Source organism: Leucopleurus acutus, assembly GCF_964270905.1.
Source record: "Leucopleurus acutus genome assembly, chromosome: 2".
Classification (NCBI taxonomy): domain Eukaryota; kingdom Metazoa; phylum Chordata; class Mammalia; order Artiodactyla; family Delphinidae; genus Leucopleurus; species Leucopleurus acutus.
Window position 1 is genome coordinate 153439283 of NC_139143.1, and position 20007 is coordinate 153459289.

Here is a 20007-nt window from a genome sequence, read left to right on the forward strand (position 1 = left end):
GGGGTACCAGGCGGCACAGCCATTGTGGAAAACAGTTTCCCAGGTATCACCTGGTAAAGTGTAGTAAGCACGCACCCTAACGCTGGGCAGTTCCAGCCTAGGCCCGGACTGAGCATTTCCTGCATGTTTGCCCCAAGAGACACGGCTCAGGGTGCCTGTAACTGCAGAACATGGGAAACCATCCAAGTATCCATGGACAATCAAGTGGGTCAGCCGACTGTGGACTAGTCAGACAGTAGAACACTACTCATCAGTGAAAGTGAATGACCTGCAGCTATACCTACACTTCAGCATGGGTGACTCTCAAAACTGGAATGTTGAATGAAAAAAGAAAAGTCAGATGGGTATACAGAGTATGGATACACTTGTAAATAGTTAAAAATGGGAAAAGTAGCAACATGTTATTTAAGGATGTATGCATATGTGTAAACACGAAAAGAAAAGCAAACGTTGAGGACAGTGATTACCTCTGGTGAGGATGGTACTGGGGAAGGGCACTTAGGGGCTCCAGAGGGGCCAGCAATGCTGTCCTGTTAAGCAGGGGGCGTGGGCACATGGGTGTTGTATCATTATCTTTAAAGTATAAATTTACAGTGTATATCTACTCTTGTGTTGAAAAATTTAAAATACCGCCATGCCAGATATGTGAGTTGGTACTTTGGAAGTATGTCAGGAGGCATATTTTCCTTTCTCCCCCCTTAAAGATATGTACTCGAATGTACCATTAATCCTTGGCCTTCTTGTTTCTTTTCCCTGTCTAGAGTGTTTGTACGACAGAATAGCACAAGAAACTGTGGATGAAACTGAAATTGCACAGAGACTCTCCAAAGTCAACAAGTACATCTGTGAAAAAATCATGGATATCAATAAATCCTGTAAAAATGAAGAACGAAGGGAAGCAAAATATAATTTGCAATAAACTTTGGATTTTTCATAAAGCCTTCTCGTTTTCCTTGTGTGGCGTGTGATTCGCGGGTGATGGTGTTGTCCAGATCAGACCCCACCATGCGTGGTGGTGTGTGGGCGGGGAGCCAGTAGGGTTCTGAGGTCAGCGCCTTGTTCTGAACTTGGACTTCCCACTCCAAGAAGGCGGATGGATTTGCTGAGACTCAGGCAGCATCCTGGCGCCAGTGCTGTTCTGGGGATGGTGAAAGCGCTGTCTTTTCGGAGGCGGATAATGTGTCTCTGAGTTACCTATCACTTGGCCAAGCATTTGAGCTGATATTTTTACCATTCAAGGACTTCTATCTTTGTTCCTCTATTTTGTTCTATAATAAAGCTTCATTAATTTGTTGCTGTAGACAATCATTAGCCTCATTTATTTAAGTATGGACATTAAGTGTACAGTGGAGGTGACCAGTGTCCTTTGAGGGGCGGAACATTCAGGCTGAAGGAGAGAAAATTCATAAGGGATGTGATTACTGTCTACAGATCTGAAGGGCTGTCTCGAAGCAGATTACTTTCTCTTACCTCAAAGGACAGATCTAGGACCTGTTACTCAAGGTGATCTGAGATTCAGCTTTCCTGATAATTTGAGTCAATCTTTGTAAAGGAGTGTCAGGGGGTGGTAATGTTAGATGTGGTTCAGGGTAACCTTCAGAAAGTCAGGGGCAACGTCACCTGGTGTCGGTTCGTTCATCCTATCTTGTATCTCAAATGATCTTCCAAGTTGCATAATTTTTATCTCGTGCCGTAGCTGTGTCTCTAAAGTGCCTGGTGCCCAATCAGGCAGACCACATTTGATCTTCCTGTTGATTAACACTTTCCTTTCTGTAATGCCTATGAAGTCAGCGTAGTATGTTGGAAATGGCAAGGGTTTGGGGCTGAGGAGTTTGGGTTCCAAACCTGGCTCCACTGCTTGCTTTGGGCTTAGCGTAACCTCTTGAGTTTCAATTTTCTGTTCCTTAAAAAGGAGATAGTATCTACTTTGCGGAGTTGCAACGTTGCAGAGTTGCTGTAAGTTACAGAGCACTATATATAAGTGCTCAATAAATGTTGGCAGTCATTATTTTCTTCATTTCTGGTTATTGGCTTTTAGGCATTGGTTGGAAAACTGGCCTCTGGTTTCTCTAATGGTTTATCCACTAAACCATTAGATTTCTGGTGGTCTATAAGCAAAAGCTCAGGGTCACTAGGGTGAGTAGTGGAGGTGGCTACCTCTTTGAGGAATTTTATTTTAGTACATAAAATAATTCTTTGTAATCTGAAATATTATATGCTTGCTAATAGGATGTATAGGAATGAACTTCCTTTTATGGTATTTTCCCAGTTCTCCGCAGACTAGTGGTGTGATCTGGGACCAATCACTTAACTTCCCAGAGTCTTTACCAGTACAATGAGGAAAATTATGCATACCTCACAGGCTATGTGGATAATTAAATAATAATAACAATAACAGATACTTAATATGTGCCAGGACTTTTCTGAGTGTTTAACAAAAGTTAGTTCATTAGGTAAGTAAAGTTTGTGACACTTAGTAGTGTTCAGTAAATTCTTGTTATTAAGATGTGTTCATTTTAATGGCAGGGGAGCAGCTTGGGCATGAGTAGTGTGAATGCATGAGAGGCTGGGAAAAATTATACATGATTTGAACTCATCCCATGTCCTTCCTAAGCACGGCAAAGATAAACACCCAGAGGCTCCATTTCCCTACAAAGACTAATAAGATATGATACCTGCTTTATAGGTGCTTTTAGGTTGGAAGGGAAAAGAGTCATCGAAATACCTGCTTAAAAAGGCTCTGACAGGGCTTCCCTGGTGGCGCAGTGGTTGAGAGTCCGCCTGCCGATGCAGGGGACGCGGGTTCGTGCCCTGGTCCGGGAGGATCCCGCATGCCGCGGAGCGGCTGGGCCCGTGAGCCGTGGCCGCTGAGCCTGCGCGTCCGGAGCCTGTGCTCTGCAACGGGAGAGGCCGCAACAGTGAGAGGCCCGCGTACCGCAAAAAAAAAAAAAAAAAAAAAAAAAGGCTATGACGTGAAAGTGCTTCGTGTAATATATGACACATACATCAGGGACAGAACGGGTTGTGAAAGATTGTGGGATCTGATTGTGACTTTACTGCTTCTGGGGAGGTCACTCGACCACTCTGGAGCTCGTTTCTTCTAAAGTGGAGACAGTGATCCCTAAGTCAGGGTTATTGTGGAGAGGAGTCCAGGTAATAGCTGGGAAAAGAGCTCCGTAAGTCTCAAAGAGCCATGCAGATGTTAGCTGTCCTTAGCTTGCAAGGCAGCATGAAATCAAAAGTAGATGTGACAAGGAAGGACATAAGAGCTGTTTCTGATGGGGAATCGGGGCAGGGGAGGGGGCAGGTATTTTTACACCCTAGTTAGACTGAGACTTTTTGAGCACCTGTTGTGTACCTGGTGCCCTGTGACTGTTATGTGAGGGCAGGGCCACCATTCTTACACCCACACAAATGAGGAAATGAGCTCAGAAAAGGTGAAGTAACTTCTTGGCCAAGGTCCCAGAGTTGCCAGCAGTGGAGCTGGGTCAGAATCCAGGTCTGTGCAAAATCTGTCCTTTCACCTCTTCCCTCGAAGACTGAGTGGAATATTATGGTCTGGGCTGAGAATCTAGCCACGTAATCTCAGGGCATATTTCGGAGAGTCCCAACTTCAGTAATCAATCGATGGAAATTGGTGTCGTTAATTCAAGCCATTTGAAAGGATGGGGAATAATAGTACCATTTATGAGGATCCACAGTTTTATTACATTCAAATACATGCACAAAACTGAAGTTCATTTTGTGTAGTAGGGAGTTTCCCAAACTTGCCCAGTCTTGAGAATTTGCTGAGGTACTTAAAATACAGATTCCTGGGCTTTGGTTTAGGGTGCTGGATTCAGTAGGGCTGGGATAGAGCTGGGAACATGTGTTTTAACACAAGTGCCAGTTTTGAATAACACCAGTCTAGTAGGCAGCATTAGAAGTCCTGTTTTAACAAAGGGACAAGAGTATTTCCTAAGTAAAAAGACATGCTCCTTCTAAAGTGCATGACAATATTTGAAACTGAGACTCAATTTCCTCTTATAAGTAGCAGAGGATCTGCCCTAAAACCTTGTTTAGGGTTACTCTTTCATGCTCACCAGATGCTGTTTAGTTGGACATGATGCAGAAGGTGACTTTCAGTGTAGGTGCCAATGATTTCCCCCTCACTTTTACACTTAGATTCTTTCTTTCACTTCCTCTGACAGGCCAGTGGGTTGTGGAGGACAAGACAGTCAATCCTGGATTGGCAGAGCCTCAAATGATGAGGTTTGGGTCCTGTTTACCGAAGCCCCGGCCACAAGTTCTCTGTGGCCAGACCAAACAGAAAGATGTGGCTTGTTTTTATTTTCTAGCTGAGGAAAGTGTGTTGTTAGTGACTGTTATGTGCCCATGCGTTTCTTAGATGCATTTCTAAATTATGACCTTTTTGGGAATTATAAAGAAATGAAAACCACTTTATAGAAATTTTTGGAAAAATAAGGGAACTATTCCAAATTGCACAGCTGCAAGCATTGTGATGTATCTCTTCTAGTCCTTCATTTAAGAGCGTAAATGTGTATTTTACATACCTGTGGTCATAGCATATCATCAGGTTTGCATCCTTCCCTTTCTTTTTAACATATTGCCCTGTTGCTCCATGAAATGTATAGCCACCAATTCGAACATCCCCCCAGTGAATGGGCATCAGGCTACAGTTGGGTAAACCACCTGGTCGGCCGTGGGGCTAACCCACAGGGCTGCTGGTTCACGGAAGCTCTCTCTGCACACTTGGGTCCGGCACGTAATTAAAGTGACCCAGGGAGAGTGGAGAAATGGCCGCCAGTGTTACAGGTGGTTTTCCTCTCTCCTCTCCTCTCCCCACGCCCACTCGGTCCTCACCTGTGTGTGTGTGCCTATCCTGTCTCTGACCTGCTCTGACCGCTTACACTGTGACCTTGGCCTTCAAACCTGCCTTTGGCCCTCCAGACACCCTGTGCTCATCCCACAGCGCGCAGTGCTCATGAGCTTTTCCCTGTGCGCTCTGACTAGGTCCACTCCCGACCTTCCAGCTACCCTCGCTCACCTCAGCCCCTACCCTGCCACCCAGCCGGTCCACTGCCCTTCCTTGAATCTGTAGGTCGTTTATAAATTAAACATCTATGAAGATTTTTGTGTGCACAGTTTTTTTTTCCCCCTTTATATTTTCTATCAGTTTCTTAGGTTCGTTTTACCTGGGTCAAAAAGAGTACCACTTTTATCATTCTTGATACATATAATGGGCGTGACCGTGTTTTAATTATTTTGCCAACCTAACAGGTGAAAATTGTTACCTCATTATATTTTCTTTAATTACTTCTGAGACTGCACATCTCTCCAGAGTTTGGTTTCTTGTTTACACAAAATAAACGCTTAACCTGTAAGCATTTCCAGCAGAATTCATTTCATTTTCTGTATATAGTTTTCTCTGGACCAATGTGTTTGTTTACCTTGGGCATATTTTTACTTTTACATCTACAAATAGACATACCAACAGGTCTTTTCATCACTTCTGCTGAAGAGATTAATCAGTTTCTGCCAAACAGCTTCATAGGCTCATGGAACCGAAGGGTCAAAAGTGAGCTTCGAGGTCCTCCACTCAGATCTCCTCTCCACTGAAAGCAAATGCTTTCCGGACCATGCTGGAACTCCTCCAGGCGTGGAGAATTCACCTTCCTGCCCAAGGGCACATCCAATTATTGTCATCACTGAGAAGTTCTTCTGCTGAGCTAAAAATCTACTTCCCTGAGACTTCTGAGGTCACTCAAGTTCTCTCCTCTGAAGTCAGGCAAAATGCTTCTGCTTATAGCCCTTTGCAGAGTTGAAGGTGGCAATCATGTCTCTTCACAGACTAATCAATAGCTCAAATTCTGTTCTGCCATCTCTCACGTGGGAGAGGCAGTGCAGGGAAGAGTGAGGACTCTGGATTTAGACAGCCCTGTGTTCAAACCTTGACTGCCACTTACTAGTATGTGACCTTGAAGAAGTTCTCAATCTCTCTTGGCTTTAGTTTTCTCATTTTAAAAGTGGGAATATAATACCTATCTCACAGGGTTGTATATAGAACTATACAAGATAACGTGAGTAAAGCACCTAGGCATCCAACATCTCTTAGTTCCCTAATCCTAAGAACTCTGACCATCCTGGTTGCTGTTTTATGGATGTGCCACTAGAAGGTAGGGTTCAGGACTGGACGCTGCTCTAGGAAGGGTCTGACCAGTACTAACTAGAGCAGGTTGTCATCTCTTGCTCCTGGATGGCATATCTCTATTAGAGTGCCCTAAACTTGAATTAGCATCTTTAGCGATACAACTGTCTCACGTTGAGCTTATGGTCACCAAATACTGCCCTGCTCCCTTTTTTGGCTAACACAGTACTTATCCCTTTAGTTCACTGTGTTGCAAGAGAACGAGCATAGATTTTGATGACAGAGGAACTCACACCAAATTCAAATCCTGACTTCATTAGTTATTAGACTAGAGGAAATTGGGCAAGTTCCTAAATCTTCTAGCCCCAGTCACCTTGTCCGTTATGCAGTTGTTAATGTAACCACGCTTACCTCCCGCGGTACCAGACCTACAGCCCTCACTATCCCAGTTGCGGGCTGCAGTAAATGTGGTTGTTTTTGTTCCCTTTTTCCTTCCCTTATTCACTTTAGCAGCTATTTATACCCCCCCTCACCTCAATTGTGTGTTCTTAAATGTATTTCTTAAACAAAATAGCGGATTTTGCATGCATCCCGGTTCCATTTCATCTTATTGGTTTCGGCCAAACATTCCAGCTGGTTGAGATCTTCTTTTCCATTTGTGTTTAAAATACAAAACAAAATTTGAGGAAAGCCAAAGCCGAAAAAGAAATCGAGCCATAATCCCAGGAACCAAGCCCAACAACACATTCACTCCTGGGAGCCCCTCCTGTCTGTCCAGGGCAGTACCTCTTTGTTCACAGCAGCTGGCCAGCCTCCCGTGATCCTGCCTTGTTCATTTAACATCATGTGGCAGACATTTCCCCCTCTGCTGCCTGGTTTGTGTAGCTGCCATTTCAATGCCCTTCCTGACACTGGGTCATGATTACCTTCTCATCTCCTCACTGTACATTTTATTGTCTCTAGTTTCTTGCTATTAGAGATAATGCTGTCATGATCATTTATAGTTGTTTGTTTCTTAAATTCCCAGGAGTGAGCTAATTAAAGGGCAAGAACATTTTTATAGTCTTTTCCATGTTGTTGTTATATCTATGTTTGTTATATTGCTCTCAAAAAGGTCAAGCCACGTCTCTAGGTAGGTGGACGTGCACGTGCCATTTCCGCACAACTTCACCAGCGTTTGGAATTTTTAAAGAAGTTTGGCAAATTAGCTTTCTCTACAAAAGTACTTCTTCAACTTCTTCCTATGTGAATTCATATGTTTGCATGTTTGAGATCCTTATGGAATTTTATTCTGTGCTATATTCTTCCTCCCAGTTTTATAGTGTAGAAATATGATCTTTTGTATCTTCACCAAGTTACCAATAATAATGGTTAGGTCAGTGAAAAGAAAAGAACCATGAGGTCCTCCGCCAAAGACCCCACTTTTCTTTACCAATTACTTTCTCTGAGCTGGATTAGTCTTGTAACTAGGACTCCTCCATCTAGATGTGATCAGGGAAGACCTCTAAGATGTAACATTGGAGCTTACGCCAGAAGGACGAGAATGGCCACGAGGAGATGATTTGTCTGTCGGTCCATCTCCCCCCCATTCATCTTCAACGAGTTGAATATCTCTAGTCTGTGCCCACCACTCCAACAGGCATTGCTGGTTGGGTCCAACAGGGAGTCACACCTCAAGGGTGGTTCGAAACCCTGTGCTCTTTCCACCATTCCAGAATGCACTCTTTTGGCCATATCCAATCTGGTACCCTGGGTATATTTCCATTTCAGTAGCTAACGGGGAGAGAGATTCAGTATTCCAACCTCACCAACATCTGTATGCAGAAGTTCCCCCATGAGTAATTATGGAATCATTCAATCATTTCACAAATATCTGAGTGTCTACTAGGTGTCAGTCACTAGTCTAAATGTCTGAGACATATTAGTAAAGACAAAGACTTTAAACTCTAGTGGGAGTGGAATGAGGTGGGTAGGAAGATAAATGGTAAATGTAATAAATAAGAAAACTGTAGAAAGTGATAAGTGCCATGAAAAAAGGCAAACGTCGAGCAGGGAGGCAGGTTGAGTGTGTGGCAGGGAGAAGCGGAGTGCCCCGGAAGCTGAGATCAGCATGGGGCAGCAAGCCCTGTCCAGGGCCCCTGCCACGGGTGTGGAGGTATCCAAGGAGTGTGAGAAGTATGGGACATTAAATCTGTCCTGTCTACCTGGAGCCTCACTTTTATTCCAAGATGTGCACTCATTCGTGCCTGGGTCGTTAACTATAGAAAACCTATCCTCCCCCGTCTTGAAGACTCAGCTCAAATATTTCCTCTAAGGAACTGTTTCCACCTCTTCCCAGAAGGACTCCCTCCCTTCTCTGGTTTTCCAAATCTCCTCCTTTCCTTCCCTGCCAGTCCCACCCTTCCCAGCCTCCTAATGCTCAGAGCATTGTGTTGTAATTTCTATTTAGTTTTCTCTTTCCCTGAGGCAGTCAGCAACGTGAGAGCAGGACCGTGTAAATTCATCTCTGTACCCCTTTGCGGAGCCCCTACTGTGTGCTAGGTGCAGGAGATATAGATATGGACACTATTTGTTTAATTAACTAGTATTTATCGAGCACTTGCTATGTTTTAGGCACTGTCATTATTTTATTTCTCACACAACACTGTGAAGCAGGTACTATGACCATCCGCATTTCACAGATGAGGAAATGGACTTAAAGAGGTTGAGTAACTGGCCCGAGACGGCACCACCACGACCAGGAGGATCCGGGACTGGCATGGAAGCCTGAGTGCCTCCAATGCCTGGCGTCTTTACGACCATGCTTTGTGCTACCTGAGATCGCTCGTGGACACAAACTGTTTCTTTTGTGTGGACCTTCCCGGCCACCTCTGCTCCATGACCTTCTCCTTCTCCTCCCTCCAGGAGGTCTTCAGTGCTCCCTCCACGGTCTGGGTGGGGACACCTCCCCCTGCTCTGTGGCACCCTCTCCTACCCTCTGCTGGCCTTGTCAGCCCATATTGTCATTGTGAGTCCATCTTTCTCACTGTGAGCCCTCCAAGGCAGGGCCACTGTGTGTTCCCATCTGAGTCCCGGGCCCAGCACTGAGCCCAGTGCTGAAGAAATTCCCTAGAATCCTGGCCCCTGAAGACCACAGGTGTGGGAAACCAGGGACCGAAGCAGTTCTTTCGGCCTGGGGATTTAAGAACTTGAGGGATGAAGAAAGTCCTTCAGAGGGTGTCATGAGACCCTTCTGGTCTTGTCCTTCCAGGAGAGACTGTCATCAGGTCAAGGAAGGAGGAAAGGGTTTGGCAGAGGTTAAATTTGAGGAATCTGACCTCACACTGCCTGGGTCTCACCCTGGGATCTACCAATTACCAGCCCTGCAACCTTGGGCAAGTTATTTAGTTGGTTTGGGCTTCAGTTCCCTCCTCCATAAAATGGGGGGGTCGGTTCCTATGAACATTAAATTCATGTCTATAAAGTACTTAGAACTGTTCCTGATACATAGCGAGCACTGTGTAACTGTCTGCTGTCCTTGTGAACAAGGGGCAAGAGGCGGAAGAAAGTAGGTGCTTCAAGGAGTGGAGGTGAAGTTGGTATTGGGGAGGAGGCTGGAGAGGTGGGTAGGAGCAGGGTCCTGGGAGGGCCTTGGTCCCAGGCTGAGGTGCTGGACTCTGAGGATGAAGGACAGCTGCTGAAGGATCATGCTGGCAGCAGCGTGCTGGGGGGTTTGGAGGGAGAGAGAAAAGTTAAGGAGGTTTTTGGAATAACCCAGGTGAGAGATGGTGAGGGTCAGGTGCCCACTCTCCTTCCCCCTTAAGTGTTGCCACTGCCAGGTGGGAACCAGGCTGTGAGACCACCCTGCAGCCATCCAGATGGGGTGTGCCCAGGGCAGCTGGGTCTTCATGCAGCTCCCATGCCCTGAACTCACTCTGTGCAGACACTTGTGGGAACTCAGCCCGTGGAGGGGCGGCAGACCCAGATCAGGGAGTTGAAACGTGTCAGGAGAGTGGGGGGCAGATTGCAGGGCTGTACTTGTCTCTGTGCCAGGTCTTCCCTAAGCACTTCCTTGGTACCGTGGAAACAGTGTGGGTGTGAAATGAGACTGCGGGTTTGAACTTTCCTCCACAGCTTTTCAGTAGCATGACCTTGGCCAAGTTACTCAGCCTCTGGGTCCTCAGATTTATCAACTGTGGAACAAGAATAACAGTGTCAACATTTTAGGGCTGTTGCCTAAAGTGCTGCGCACATGGCAGGCACGTAGTAGGTGCTCATTAACAGGTGCTATCCTACTTCTCAGAGTGATAGAAGCAAGGAGGGCTGCGCACTCAGCCAGGAGCATCCCCCTCGCCTGGGCTGAGGGTGGGTCCGGCACTTCCTGTCTATGAGCCTCCGTGTCCTTGGTTATAACACATGCATGACGGTCCCTGCTCCACCAGACTCTGAAGCTGTCATGGCCTGGCAGCATCATCATGGCCAGGGCAGGGCTTGGAAACCACGAAGCACTCCGGGTGTGGAGGTAGATCCCCGTAGACCTCCTGCGCCCCCTGCCTCTCCCTCCTGGGAGGCAGCAGATCTCAGCCTGTGATACATCCTTTCCTGAAATGGGGCAGGGGGAGGGGGGGGGGGAACTCTGGCCCTGAACATGAAAAACACAAGTCACTACTGAGAGGCTGTCAGTGGGGGCAGCAGGGAGGCTGGAGTTCTTCTTCCCAGTGGCTCTTTAAATTATTTTCATTTTGCTGACTTGTACACTTTCTGAGCTAAGGAGCTTTGGGAGATGGTTATAGGCCATTTAAGTAGAAAGCCTCATTGGCTCCAGTCTCTTTGGGGGAGGAAGAGATTTAACCCTTTGTAACCCAGCCTGGTGCTGCCTTCCACAGGGCCCAGGAGTGCAGGTGGCCTCTGCAGGGTGGGGCTGCCCTTCAGGGAACCTGGTCCAAGACCAAAGACACCCTCCGCAGATTTCCAGTGTCAGCCAATCAAAGGCACAGATGGAGTAGAAACCCAGCCAGATTGGGAGGTAGCTCCCTGGGTTTCAAATTATGATTCTAAGGTGGCTTGTTTTCTTTCTTTCTCTTTCATTCTTTTCTTTTTTCTTTTGTTTTTAAAATTGAGCGTTCGACCTAGACCTCCTTTTTCAGAGCGAGAAGGGCAGCTGACAGGAGGCTGTGATGCCTCTCCTGTGCTCTTTTGTCTGCCCGGGATCAGGGATCTTTCCATTAGCTTTCTTGAGCTCCTCCTGTATGTCCGGATCCACACTGAAGACTTCATATATTTAATCATCGCAACAGGAATACTTGGGAGTTGGTGTTACTGTCTTTATTTCTCCTGGTAAGGACACTGCAGGTCAGAAAGGTTAGAATTTTTGCACAGGGTCACACAGCTAATAAGTAAGAGGGTCAAGGTTCAAACCCAGGTCCTTCTGAGACCAAGTCCACTGTTCTTTCATCACAACCTCAGTGCCTTCTAGTAATCAGCACTGACAGAGCCAGCAGGGTGCCAGACCCCGCGCTGTGTGACAAAGAGGAGTGTCCCTCCTCCCCGGTTGGAGTCTAGCCGTGTTCAAGGTTCACCTACATGTGCAAGGTTTCCTTGTAAAGCAACACAGGATGATAGAAGGTGTGGAAGCAAATGTCCAACGGCAGGATAGTTGTTATACACATTGCATGCATGTGCATACACACACACACACCACACACACACGTATGTTGACTTTCTTCGTAGAGTGAAATACCATACAGCAAAAAGGAACCAGATCTCCATGTATCACATAAATAAATCTCAAAAGCATAATGTGCAGTCCAAAAAGCAAGTGGTGGAATGAAACTTAGAGTTTGGGACTACGTACATAAAATCCTAAAACATGCAAAAGGATACTATAGGTTTTTTATGGACAGACAGATGTGCAGGCGCAGTGTGAAAACTTGGGCAGGAAGGATACAGCCCAGCTTATCAGGGTTGGGGGATGGGGAAGAGTGCAAAAGAGGCTTCTGTAATGTTTTAACTATTTAAAACAAACAAACAAGACATCCAAAGAAAAAAGCAGAAAGCGAAAAGGTTCCATACGTTTCGCCTGGGAGGGTAACGGGAGTGGGGTTCGCGACACACACCTTCGCTTCCGTGTACCTGGAGGGCAGAGCTGGCCTGAAGCTCAGAGTCCTGTGGGGATTGGCATTAACTCCCCCCTCACAGGCTCTTGGGAGGATTAAACAAGGGCTCAGTCGAAGCATTTTCAACTGTAAAATATTGTAGGAATGTAAACTGATGTCACACACTTCTGTGCTCTCTTCCTGTCTGTCTTCCTGAGTAGATTGTGACTTCCTGGTTTCTGATTCATCTCTTGACCCCAGCCTAAGCTCAGGGAGCACTGCTGGCCGCGGGCCAGGACTCTGGGTCTAACAAGGCTTGCCTGCAGTGCCTTCTCCCTGACCCACAGGCCGTCTGTTCTTGCGAGGACTGTCTGGGCTGAGGGGGAACAGCTCATCCCCAGCGTCCACCCCACGTGGACACATAAAACTGATCTCTCGGAGCAGTGTCGGGCACTGAAGGAGAGAAAGCTTGCGAAGGGTCCTGTCTTGGGTCCTCTGGGTGAAGGGTGAAGGATGAAGGATGCAGTAGTGAGAGCCCAGCCCGCCCAGGCTCTCACCTCTGGTCCCAGGCAAGCACGCTCTCACCAGCATGGACGGGCTGGGAGCAAAGGCTGTAAGTGACCCAGTGTAAGTGACACTTACACTGTGTAAGTGAGCCAGTTAGGGGAACGACCTCCCTGAACCGCATCTCCACAAAACCCTTACTTGATCCTTCCATGGCCCTATGAGACGGTTGCCACCACTCCCACTAGGAAGATGAGGATGCTGAGGCTGGAGTGGTAATAATGGGCAGAGTCAGATTGCAAATCCCAGTCTGGTAAATCCCCAAACCCGTGCTCTTCTCCAAGGACCTCGGTGTCTCCACGGTCTGAAGGCAGAGCTGTGCCCAGAGGATCCACGTATGGCAACAAGATGCAAACCCCGCCCCCTCCCGTAATTCAGTCCACTGGTGGCTGAGGCAGGGACTGGAGTGAGATAATCACGTCTCAGAGCCGACCAGAGTGGCTGCCACTCAGAGGTCCCTTTGTATTTTGAAGCTGCCGTCTCTAATTAGACTTGGCCTTAATTGCAAGATTTCCATACGCCCGTGACTGCGTGCACTCTGTCTGGGGATAAACACGTCCATCAAGCGTGAGGCAAATTGTGGCAGTTGCCTTGGCCCCATCATCCCGTTCGCTTGCTCCACGGCAGTTCCTCTGGGGACGTAGCTCAACCTTCCCCTGCGAAAGTGCTCTGGGGCCCACATTTTAATCAAACGCGTACCTGCCTCTAGGACGAAGAGTAGGGGCACGACTCAAAAGTGATTACATTTAATAACCAAAAGACCGGAAAAAGTCTGCTTTGCAATGCATAATTTCACCAGATATTTATTTGTTTCATCACGTGGCCACGTTCTATATGCTGTATGGGGACATATTATTAAAAATGCCATTTATTTTACCTGCAGCAATAAGGAACTTGCACACCTTCTTTTTTTCCTCCCCACTATGTTAAAAGGCATTTGTGGTTATTAAATTACTCTTGATTAGAGGAATGCCTGTCTCCAAATTTACTCTGAAGCATTTCAATAAAATGGTCTCAAATGTTTATTCACTCATCAAATACTCACCAAAGCCATTGGGGCCAGGTGCTGTGCTAGCACGGGGATAATGAGGTGGGGCAGCAGTGTCTCTCTGCCTCCCAGGAGCTCCTGGGACATTTGACAGGGGAGTGACAGATGCATCCCAAGTCCTGGCACAGGGCCTGGCCCCTGGGGGCTACTCAAGCAGTTTTTAGTCAAGAAATGAATGAATGGATGAATGAATGAGGGTAGAGAGAAAACTCGAGCACCTCAGTGTTACAGAGCTGGGCCTGAAGCCATGTGAGGTACTGTAGGGGCATAAAACAAGGGCTGGTTGACTGTCCTTGCACGTCCTAGAGGAGGTCACTGCTACGCTGACTCTCAGGTGAGAGCTGGGGCCCGGGAGTGGCCTAAGGTGTTCCACGCAGACAGGATTGGGGAGGTAAGGTCTGCAGTCCTGGGCCCGTCTCCCTGCAGACGCCCACATGGCTGCCCCCACTTCCTTCAGATCTTTGCTCCATCTCCCTCATGAGAAGTGTTCTCCTCGACCACCGTCTGGAAGAGCGAGCACGTCGCGCCCCACCCCAGGGCACTCTCACGTCTTCTTCTGCCGCTTTTTCTCCCACCCTGATGTATGTGTTTGAATATTGTCCTAAGGAGAGGCGTCACAAGCGCAGTGACTGGAAGAGTGCCTAGCCTATAATAGGGGCTCAAAGCTGGATAAATGGATGGGGGGGATAAATGAATGAGGGACTGAAAAAGCTTGTAGTTTCTCAACACCTTAAGAGGTCCAGCTTGGGGTCTGAAGTGCAGGATCTGAGTGGGGCCTGCTGAGAGACAAGGCTGTGGAGTGATGGGGGGCCAGGGCCCCCAGGCCTGCAGGCCTGACATGCCTGTTTAGTGAGCTGGACTTTGCTTTCAGGCGCAACAGGGAGTCGCTGAAGGGTGTTGAGCCTGGGAGTGACGTGGTTAGATTGGTGTTTCAGAAGGACCACCAGGTGGAATTGTAGGTAATGAACGGGCATGGGGGAGACGGAATTTGGGAAAAGTTAGGAGGCTGGTCGGATGGTCCCTGCAAGAAATGTGGGGACCAGAGCAAAGCAGTGGTTCCGGGAATGAAGGAATGGGCAGGGAAGGTCAGAATGGAAATATACATTTGGGGTTAAGCCACGGTGACCTGTTGATCAGAGGGGAGGGGGAGATGAGGAAGACTGGGTGATGACTCCCCTGTTTCTGGCTTGCTGAGCAGGTGGGCAGTGATGTCCTCCACTGGGAGGGGACTGGGGATTTGTCTTCCCTGGGGCGCTGTGATGGGGCCATGGAGAAATACTTGTTCCAATAGGAAGCCATGGCTGAACATGAATCACATTGTTGAAAAGCACCATCCAAATGTGGGTCTCATGTTTTGGAGAGCTTGTTGAGCCCTAGAAGTGCAGTTGGCAGGATTGTCTTTTGGTGAAGTGATGACCTGTCTAGTGAGGGGCCCCCCATTCCCTTAAAGATCTCCATGTAGTAATAGAATGAGCATAGGATTTTAGTTCAGATAAATAGACATGAGTCTCACTTCCATTGTGAACAAGGCTTGGGTGGGGGCCTTTGTTCTCCCTAAGTCTCAGTTTCATCAACTGTAAAATGGGCATAATGATGCTGTCTATCTTGCAGTGTTATAGTGATGATCTAGTTGTGGAAGGGATGCAAGTAAGCTCAGTAAACTGAGAAGGGCCATTCAGTTGGAAGAACCCAGCAAATGCCCCAGAGGAGAGGGGGCGTGGCAGGCAGGCCTAGGCCCAGGACTAAGTACTGTTGGCAGAGGCAGAGGTGGGAGCAGCTCTGCACCCAGCCTGTTCCACAGGGTCTTCCTCAGAACCTTGAAACTGGTCCCTCCAGCCAGGCTCTGCGGGACCCTTCCAGAGAGGGCTGAGCTTCCCTACACACAGAGGATGCTTGGGGCTCATTCCTTGAAAGGCTTTGCCCCCAGGGAAGCTCCCCGTTCCCCTCATTTTGTGACCCACCAGCCTCTCCTCTCCAGGCACCCCGAGCTGCTCTGTGCGTCCCCTGTCCTGCGCTCCACCGCACTCCACTCCCACCCCTCTCCAGCATGAACAAGCTTCCCTACCATCCCGGCTGCTTTGCAGAACGCTCCTCCACGGCCCTCCTGGCTGACGCCTGGCTATCCCCTGAGGACGGCACTCCCCCTTGCACTCTTCCCATCTGTCTCTTCTGGGTCGGCTCCTGGGTCACCTCTCACCTCCGGTGACGTCTCTTCCAGGAAACTCACCGAGTGCCAGGTCCATGTAAGTGCGCCTTCCCTGGGTTACCATCTATCGGGACCCTGCTCACATTTGCTGAATTCTATTTGTTTCCATGTCTGTCCCGTCCACCAGACCAAGGCCTTCTCAAGGACAGCGACTGTGTCTTCTTACCACGTGGCCTGTGCCCTGCACAGCGTGGCACAGCAGGATGCGAGTGTCTGCCAAGAGTGCCTACACCCCTGTCTGCTGGAGACGGGGTGCTCACTGCTGTTCCTCCAGAATAAGGGGACACGGCACCCTGACGGTGGCCAGCGGGTCTTTGGTGGGCCCTGGGGGCGGCAGGCCGGGCTGCAGGAAAGACTGCCCCCCAGGGTTTCCTGGGCAGCGCCGTCTCTCTCGTGTGCACTCCTCTTTTAACCCCATTCACGGGGGCCACAGCCGCGTAATTGGATTGAGCAGACACTGACAAGGTCAATTTGACAATTTCATTAATCTTTTATTAAACACGGGCCCTGAGCTCCAGCCAGGCTCGTCTGCGTGCCTCCCCGGAACGTGCCTGGCATATTGTCGACTCGTACGCCTCCTCCAGGCTGGATGTAGACAGGGATGCCAACGGCCGCTAGGGGCTTTCTGGAGGCAGATCTGATGCGGGTCAGGGCCCTTAACCGCTCTGACCCGTGGCCGGGGGCGGTGCAGTGGATGCCTGTTAAGAACTGTGCTGAGCGTGCTCAGTGCTCTGCATTATTATTACTCTCGCCGCTACTACTATTAGCAGCTCAACAACCTCAAGGGTGGAGATTCAGACCTCATTCTGCTAAGGAGGAAACTGAGTCCCAGAGAGGGCGGGGTTGTGCCCATGGACACAAAAAGCAGCAAAGAGTGGGAGTGGAAATGTTAGGAAAGGGCCGGGTCCTGAGAGCCCCTGTGCCTCCCAGGGCAGTTTTGAGGATTGGAGGCAACGGTGGATATGATGCGACCCGCCCAGGGCCTGGCACACAGCACACACTCAACACAGATTTGTCAAGTGAAAGGAGGAAGGACTGCATATGGGAAGTGTGTGAGAGCTGAAGGCTACTAGAATCTCAGCGAAGGGGGAGGTCACCTCCCTGGGGCAGAAGGGAGTCTTGCAGTGGACTGAGCACTTAGGATTCAGAGAAGCAGGAGGCAGAAGAGGCTCACAGGTGAGGGAGGAGCATAGACAGAGGCCGGGGTGAGTGTGATGGGGACAGAGAGGTGGTCCAGGAAGATGAGGCTGGAGAGCAAGGCTGGGGGCCACATCCCAGGGCCTGGGGCGCCGTAGAAAGGGTTCCAGCAAGGAGTCACGTCATCCAACTCGGGTTTTAGAAACCCCACTCTGACTTCAGTGTGGAACGTTGGAGAAGGATGGACTAGAGACAGAGAGGTCGTTAGGAGGCCGCTCAGGAGTCCAGGCAAGAGGAAACAGAAGCTGTGGGGATGAGGGGGGCAGGGAGGGGCCGGAAAGGGACGCCAGATACAGGGCCGTGTGACTTCCGGTGAAGGCACTGCTCGCTTTGGGGCTGGGGGAGCTGGGGAGCACATTCTAGGAGCTCAACACTGGGAGTACCTGTCCCTGGGCTGAGGCGGTGCAACACTTGCTTGGAGAGCCCATCTCTCTGCTTCTGAGCCTATTAATTAGTGGGGACAGACAGGCTGTCAGATGAGGCCTTCTCGGCACCACGATGCCTGGTACTTATCTCCATGACTGTAAGCTGACAGGTTCCCTTAAATAGCAAAGGTTAACGAGTTTCATGGTAAGACCAGGGATGCTGGCGCCCACAAACCCACACACAGGAACTGACAATGTCCCCAGAGGCACAAGAGGCCATCAGAGTGCTCAGCCAGTTTGCTGTGATGTCACTCAAGGCCTGAACCAGTCTCATCTCCAACATGCAGCCTTTTCTGGAATCTCTGAACATCAAGGCTCTTCTCCTTGGCTAATCTCTGCTCACCCACAAGTCCCCCAGGAGTGCGGCCCCAGCCTTGGCCATCCTCCAGTCAACAGACTCTGTGGATGCCGTCGATGAGCCAGGCCCATCCTGGGCCCTGGGACCTAGAGGGGTTCACCCACAGTCGGGCCCTGGCGGACCTCCAGTCAAGGGTGAGCAGTGGGGATAGACAGACATACAAGGACAGAGAGTGCCAGGAGTAGAGTGTCCCAAAGAGGAGAGGTGGAAGAATCTGTGTGAGAGATTGTTCATCAGGGAAGCCTTCCCAGAGGTGGTGATGTTTGTGCTGGATTTTAAAGGATACACAGGTGCTCCTTAGGTAGACCAAGGGGGTGGGGAATTGTGGACATCTCTTGAAGAACTGCCTTATGTCCTAATATTGGTCTGGTTATAAGATCCCTAAGCGGGGTGGGAGAACCCAGCCCTAGTCCTTTTTGGATCTTCCCAGGGCAGGGCCGGAAGGTACAAAAGCCTATTGAACGGGAAGGCTCCTGGGCTCCCTGCCCCCAAGATGAAAGAGTGGAGGGAAAGAAGGGAGCAGGGGATGGAGAGAGAATGAATGGCGGTTCCCCAGGAGGGACCCTTAAACCCCATCTGACCAGGGTCTTCCCTGATGGGAAACCCTCCACAGCGCCCTGCCACCCCAGGATGAAACCCAGCCTCTTTGCTCAATCAAACCCCTTTGTATCTGGTCTCTGGTGGCTCACCAGCCAGCTTTCTCCCTCATGCTCACCTCCCTCCTCCAAATGCAAGGCCCCACACCTTCACGTTGGCCCCAGACAGTTCCCACCTTCAGACCTTTGTCTACCTGCTTCCTCTGCCTGAAGGTCTGTTTTATCCCGTGCATACATTCTCCATGTCCTTGTCCACTGCAGTAAGAAGTCTTCCCCAGGAGAACTTCAGTGCCCAGAGCCTTGTGCAGCCCCTGCTCTTCCTCTCCTCCCACCAACACAGGGAAGTGCTTTTCATCAAGGTTGCATCTGCTGCTTACCTGCTTACTTGGGGCTGTATAGTGAATGAGTAAAGGTGCAGCCTCTCCAGTCAGATCGCCACTGTGGAGACTTCAATCCTGGCTTCACTACCTATGAGCTGTGTGACCTGGGGAGAGTTATTTAACCTCTCCATTCTCTGGTTCCTCACATGTAAGATGGAAGGAATAACAGTAGGACCCATTTAATGAGGTTGTTACAAGGATTAAATTAGTTAATTGTGCAAGGCTTTGAGAAGACTGCCAGGCAGATAACAAGCACTCACTATAAGTTAGTCATTGCTATTGATTTTTATTATTATTATTTTATTAAATTGAAGTATAGTTGATTGACAATGATTCAGGTGTACAGCAAAGTGACTCAGTTATTACACATATATATATATATATATATATATATATATATATATATTCTTTTTCAGATACTTTTCCATTATAGTTTATTATAAGATATTGAATATAGTTCCCTGCTGTTTATCTATTTTATATGCAGTAGTGTGTAACTGTTAATCCCAACTTCCTAATTTATCCCTCCCCCTCCCATTCTATTGATTTTTTTATTTCAAAAGTAATAAAGTACAATACAAAAACATTGGGGGGAAAATAGCCCAGAGTTTAAAAGAAATATCAACAAATGAAGAGGAAATAGGCAGTCTACCTGGAAAAGAATTCAGAGTAATGATAGTAAAGATGATCCAAAATCTTGGAAATAGAATGGAGAAAATACAAGAAAGGTTTAACAAGGACCTAGAAGAACTAAACAGCAAATGAACAACGATGAACACCACAATAAATGAAATTAAAAATTCTCTAGAAGGAATCAATAGCAGAATAACTGAGGCAGAAGAACGGATAAGTGACCTGGAAGATAAAATAGTGCAAATAACTACCACAGAGCAGGATAAAGAAAAAAGAATGAAAAGAATTGCAGACAGTCTCAGAGAACTCTGGGACAGCATTAAACAAACCAACATTCGAATTATAGGGGTCCTAAAAGAAGAAGAGAAAAAGGAAGGG

General features: G+C 48.4%; 2 protein-coding genes across 3 annotated transcripts in view; both read left to right on the plus strand.

Annotated features, from left to right (window-relative positions):
- The window catches only part of BEND5 (BEN domain containing 5), a gene marked incomplete at its 3' end in the record, with an annotated part of 47415 nt that extends 46496 nt beyond the window's left edge, over positions 1-919 (plus strand). Inside the window, exon 6 of the mRNA XM_082856501.1 lies at positions 762-919. Within this exon, the coding sequence (XP_082712627.1) occupies positions 762-919 (158 nt within the window). The remainder of the gene's footprint in view (positions 1-761) is intronic.
- Positions 1-20007, plus strand: part of AGBL4 (AGBL carboxypeptidase 4) — a gene marked incomplete at both ends in the record, with an annotated part of 1417540 nt that overhangs the window by 1201295 nt on the left and 196238 nt on the right. The window lies entirely within an intron of this gene.